At 43.2% G+C, this 6,000-nt stretch overlaps 1 protein-coding gene across 1 annotated transcript in view; it reads left to right on the forward strand.

Annotated features, from left to right (window-relative positions):
* Positions 1-5,563, forward strand: part of sv2a (synaptic vesicle glycoprotein 2A) — a 29,331-nt gene extending 23,768 nt beyond the window's left edge. The window contains exons 10-12 of the mRNA XM_041942756.1: positions 3,230-3,436; positions 4,600-4,759; positions 5,380-5,563. Coding sequence (XP_041798690.1) covers positions 3,230-3,436; positions 4,600-4,759; positions 5,380-5,563 — 551 coding nt within the window. The remainder of the gene's footprint in view (positions 1-3,229; positions 3,437-4,599; positions 4,760-5,379) is intronic.
* The last annotated feature ends 437 nt before the right edge of the window (positions 5,564-6,000 follow it).

Below are 6,000 nucleotides of genomic sequence, written 5' to 3' on the forward strand. Positions count from 1 at the left end.
CTTCAGAAAGAGCAACGGGTGGGTGGGGGGGAGTCTTATTTTTCCAGAGAACGGTGGACTCACCAGTGCATCAGATACAGTAGATAGATCAACCTAATTTGAAAAAAAGATAATACCGAATCTAACACAGCCAAGCAACAAAGGTTGAATCAGCAGCTCTCAGAAACTGTGAAAAGTTTCCAAAGTTGGGGTTTGGTGACAACGATGACAAATCATATAACAATGGAGACGTGTTTTGTGACTTGTCCCTGATTTGTTTTGGATGTCGCTTTGTCCTTACTGTGTGATTTGCAATAGGAATTTGACTAACCAGCTGTTGGACCATGCAGGTATATTGCACCACACCTGAGACAGGTGATCTGCTTTTAATATATAATGCAACTTCTCTGAAATAGATAAATGAATGAATACAAGCCCACCAAAGGTGAGTTAATGATACTGATGTAAAGGAGGAGTAGAGCAATTATTCCTGATTATTGCTGTGATTCAGTGTGTTTAAATACATGAGACATGGAAAAGTGGGACGAATAAGCGTCTCTTTCGTTGAAAATGTTGTTTTTAGCGTTGTAGATTTGAAATATGCTCAAAACTGGAAGCTTTTACGAGATATAACTGTCAGCTGGGGGGCTGATGCCCGCAGCTACACGGTGAATTTTCCTCTGCGCGTGCTGTCGGTGTGCCAGCGCGGTGCAAAGTGAGAGATTCACGCAAGTAAGTTTCAGCTGAATACACACATCTGCCAACTAACTACGACCCATAACCTATACAGTGATCCATATTTATGCCGTTATAGTATGTATTAAAGTTACAGTTAAATTGGATGTAAAATTCAAGCTCCTGGCTTCGACTATAAAAATACGTGAGTGCACACATCGCGCATGCGCACCAGCGTGACTGCGAACATCAAAGCCAAAAACAAAACCAAAAAAAGCTGTGATCGTGACGTCACTCCTAACGACTATGACGCTGTACAGCAAAGAGATCAAAGCCAGTGTAGAGTTTATACTATGTATGAATACTGTATTGAATACTGTCTATTCAGTATCCACAACCCTATATTAAGCTATACGATTCGATACTATTTTTTCTGTTTGACTCACACAACCGTACTCATGAAGGCTTTAAGTCTTGCTCTTAACGCGATTCCCTGGATCGGCAATTTTGCTGGTCGCGTCAGACGGCTTCAGAATAATAAAAGCCAGTCTACAGGCTGTCCAGGCAGTGAAACTCAGCAAAATAAACAAGAGGGGGGTAGCACCTCTGCACACACCCATCCTGTGATTAACAGGAGTCAGGTTGGCAGCAAGTGCCTTAATCTTCATCCTCCCGCTTGCAGCATGTCTGCATTATCTGCTAACTATAGCAGAAGGAATAACGCAGTCCTTGCCCTTTCTCTGAGTCTGATGCCCTCCATCAGCACCACTGCTTGTCAACTCAGTTCTGAACTGGAACCTTATCACGTCAGTTCAACGAGTGCTAACCCATCTGAAGCCAAAGAGAAAAGCTTCAGAAATCTCCGGTTGCTGCATCAGAATAATAATACAGGCTTGGGCTGCCTGGGTGCTCAGGTGGGTATCACCTGTCCACGCACTTACCCTGTGACTTACATTATTAAGTCAGTCTTTCAACCTTTGGATTGGTGCAAGTCTCCATTTATGTACTGTGGTCCCAGTGGCCCATGGAATACACTAGCCCACACCGATAATGGCAGCCACTCTACGGGCTTGGGCTATCTGAGTGCTGGAACTCAGCAAGATGAACAAGAGGAGGCTAGCACCTCTGCATGCACTGGCCCTGTGATTCACAGGAGTCAGACTGGCAGCAAGAGGATTATGCTTCATCCTCACGATTGCTACGTGTCTTCATACCTGCGCCCTGGTACTTACAGCCCAATGAATGACACAGTCTTTACCCTTGGTCTGAGGATCACCAAAACGGCTCGTCGCCTCATCAGATCTGAACTGGGACTCAGTGCACTGAGTGGTAACCCAGTCGAACTCCACGAATCCTCTCCACATGACAGTGATGTCCAGTTGCTGCATCAGAATAACGGCAGCCACTGTACCCACAGCTCAATAGATGACACAGCATCGAACAGCGAAACGCCGAACCCACAGACACCACAACCTTTTGGCAAAGGGCCAAACAGGATATGGGCCCCAATTTCAACAATGACAGCCAGGCTTGGACGAATGATTATGACCATTAATCGAAAAACAATTGCCGTTTTTTGTAACACGGCTCAAAGAATTGCAAACTTTTTCATCATGCTAGGAAATGCTTTAGACAGTGGCTGGGACTTCATTTTGGAAATGACTGGAATTATTATCACCATGGCAGCAACAGTAGCATTTCAAATATCATTCTTTCTTTTTGTTACTTCCATTGTTTCCCTTCTCCTTGTTGCTGTTTTGCTTTTATTTTTTTCATTTTTGTCTCTTACCCTGACCATGTCACTACTTGCAACTGCTTTTAGCACAATCGGCTTATCTATTGTGGATGTTTTTCCCATGATCAGGGAAGAGATTGGACAGGTTATTAACTGGTATCAACTGGTTGAGCCAGAGGAAAGGTTGCCTGTAATTTTCTCTGCTTGGGTCACGAGACAATTTGTTAGACTCTGCATTGCAGGTGCTTTTTCCAGGTGCAGACGAGGAATGAGACCATTTGTTATCCGGACCCTATCAAGAACTGCTGCTTGTTTCCGCGCAGCACGACAATGGAATCACACTATGCTTGAATTTTTCACAAACAACATTGCGCCAATGTTGCCATTGCATGAATAGTAGCCATTTTCAAGCCCACCACCACTGCTTTAACAGGACTGCAGTAGTGGAGCTTTCCTCAGATAACTAGAACATGACATGATGAAACACTGGGTTTTCTCTGGGTGCTCCAGTTTCTTCCATATAGATCATTTGACAATAAAAAAAATGATCAATAAAAAATGATGTTAATAATAATACAGATGATAATAAGTGATTATTTGCATGTATTCTTATAAGTTGACTCTTTTATACAAATTGTTTCCATTTTGTCAGTTTTGAAGACTTAAGTTTACTTTGTTCCTTGTGCAACAGTAATAGCAGATTAATCTCCACTGTCTGCATCTTTTCCACGAATCCTAACAACAAGCTTACTGTACGAATCAACCTCCTCAACCCTGCTCCCTTTCTGTCTCCACTCTCACCATGCTCCACAACCCCTCCCTCCCCTCCTTTCACCCCAGATCTCTTCAAGTATAGGTTGGTCAACTGTAAGCTCATCAACAGCACTTTCCTGCACAACAAAGAGGGCTGCCTGCTCAGCGACGTCAGTGATGAGAACAATGCCTACATGGTCTACTTTGTCAGTTTCCTGGGCACCTTGGCTGTGTTGCCAGGCAACATCGTTTCGGCGTTGCTCATGGACAAGATTGGACGGCTGAGGATGCTAGGTAATATGACCGCAGGGCCACAGTACTCAGCACCATGTGTATTGAAAGAGCAGTAGAATGGAAAGTTTGTGGACAGGTGGAAAACTGGGTGTCTAAAGACAGTGAGATGCAAAAATAAGGTTTTTAAACAATGTATGACTGTAGGTCACATTTTTCACAGCGATGATTGAGAGTGCCAGTGTCTATAGTAGCTGGCTGGTGGACTTGCTTAGTTTTAGAGTTGAAAGTCTGAATTTCATGTAATTTATTAAAGTCAGTCTGCAGACGAAGTTCATAAATTGCAAATTTCCTGGTGAGACTTGATGATTAAAAAAGTGGTAATCTATTTAACCCTTTCACACATAATGGTCACTACAGTAGACAGCTATTCAAAAGCTATTTTCTTGTATATACATGGGTTTTAATGGTAAAGTTGCACATCAACCACCATAGTGGATGCTAGTGCGTCATCCCTTACACTGCCACCCACTGGCCAGCCATTATAAGTGCAACACAAACGTCTCAAAACCAAAAAAGGTCGACAGAAGGCCAGGAATACTGAGTAGCTCAGGAATACCTTGCCAATCATTCTATAATAGGACACCATTGCAGGTAAATAAAATGTCATAACACGAAGTAACAACTAAGGAGTAATACAATTGTTAAAATTTCCATTGGTGTGTTAAATACATATTTCTTCAGTTGAAAACTCAAATGCATGCTGTCCACCTGAGTGGACATGTGAAAAACTCAAAAATTGTTTGAAAAAAAAAAAGTTCACCTTTTTTTCATGCCTAAAAACACTAACACATAATTCATGCATGAAAGGGTTAAAGAAATTTTCTGAATAAACAAAAGCCAGTGATGCTTCCATTTCGCTAACATTTTGATATGTGCTGTCACAGGCTGCCATTGATTCTGGTGCCTGAGTATTATAAGGATTAAAGTCATGAAAAACATTTAGTTTTTGTCCACGTCATGTTGTTTTGTCTGCATAGCAGCCAGATGATTTGGACCGAGCACTGATGGGACTGTATTTGTTACACTGCACTGTCTGGTGTAGTTGCATTACAGTTCAATAGGCTGCTGCTAATTTTCAGTTGGCATATGCAGGATTTCTTTCCTTTCTTCATACATCACTGTTTTCCCCCACCTCTCTCTTTTTTCCCTTTGTCTGTCTCCAGCGGGCTCCAGTGTGATCTCTTGCATCAGCTGTTTCTTCCTGTCCTTTGGCAACAGCGAGTCAGCCATGATTGCTCTGCTCTGCCTGTTTGGGGGAATCAGCATTGCTTCATGGAACGCCCTGGATGTGCTGACTGTCGAGCTCTACCCCTCTGACAAGAGGTAGGCAATTTAGGCATGCCCTGAAATCTCCTTGACAATGTGAAGGCACGGTCAGTGGTGCTGAATGACGTGGTGAATGATCTCATAAGAGCTGCCCTACAATGATTGGTTGGCTTCCAGGGATGGATGACATTGTGGGGTGAAATCATTGGTAGTGCATGTGATGTAAAGCTGTCTTGTTGCCACCTAATGGCTTTACTAGGGTGTGCTCTAGTCTTTTTTCCCCACCTTATAGCTGAATCTGTAAATCCAACACTTATTTGTTGAAATGCAACCTAGTGCAAAATAGAACATGACGACATTTTACCAAAGCAGGAGGGTGTATCTTTTGGGTTGCCCTTCCATATTTAGTGTGAGAACAGCTTTTGAGTGTTGATTTTAGAAGTAATAGCTCCACCTTGTGGTTATATGGAGTCCCCACAGCTTTGAAAAAGACAGCTGCGTGAAACAAAGATGAAGTTCTGAGACTTACCTTAACAGTTCATCTCAGAAAGAAAATGGCTGTTTTGGGAAACAATTTGAAAGATTCATCTCCTGTTGCTGCATTACTCCAGTGCTTTTCTTCTTTGGCTGACTGACCCTGACGCTGTACTCTTTATCTGTCCCCTGTCTTTTCTCAGAACCACAGCATTTGGCTTCCTCAACGCCCTCTGTAAATTAGCGGCCGTTTTAGGAATAAGCATCTTCACCTCGTTCGTCGGTATCACCAAGGCTGTGCCCATCCTCTTTGCCTCGGGGGCACTAGCGGCTGGCAGTTTTCTGGCCCTCAAACTCCCAGAGACGCGGGGTCAGGTGCTGCAATAGTGTGGCGCCAACAGCTTTCCGGAGGGCAGAAGAGTTTTCGCCACACTGTGAATGAACAGCTCAAGAGCCCTCCAGATCCTTCCCTCTAACCCCTCTCACATAACGATTTGTGCAGAAGAGCGACACAAATTTGCTGTAAATATTTGGGATTGGTGATTAATTGATAGGTACCCCTCCCCTCCATGCTTTCACGAATAGGGAAGCTGTGACAAACCATTAGAATGCCTGCAGCTGACAAGTTGTTGATGGTTGCTCAGAATTGTTTCAAAAGTCGTATTAACATGTCAGTGACAGCATGACATTTAATTCTCCTGGAATATACTGTATAAATTCAGATTCAAATTCAGGGTTGGAGGTCAGGGGATGGGGGCTCTTGATAATGAGCCATGCAAATAGACTCATAGAAATGACCACTAGTCATTGTTGCAGAGTTCTCT

Source organism: Chelmon rostratus, chromosome 8 (assembly GCF_017976325.1).
Source record: "Chelmon rostratus isolate fCheRos1 chromosome 8, fCheRos1.pri, whole genome shotgun sequence".
Taxonomy (NCBI): Eukaryota; Metazoa; Chordata; class Actinopteri; order Chaetodontiformes; family Chaetodontidae; genus Chelmon; species Chelmon rostratus.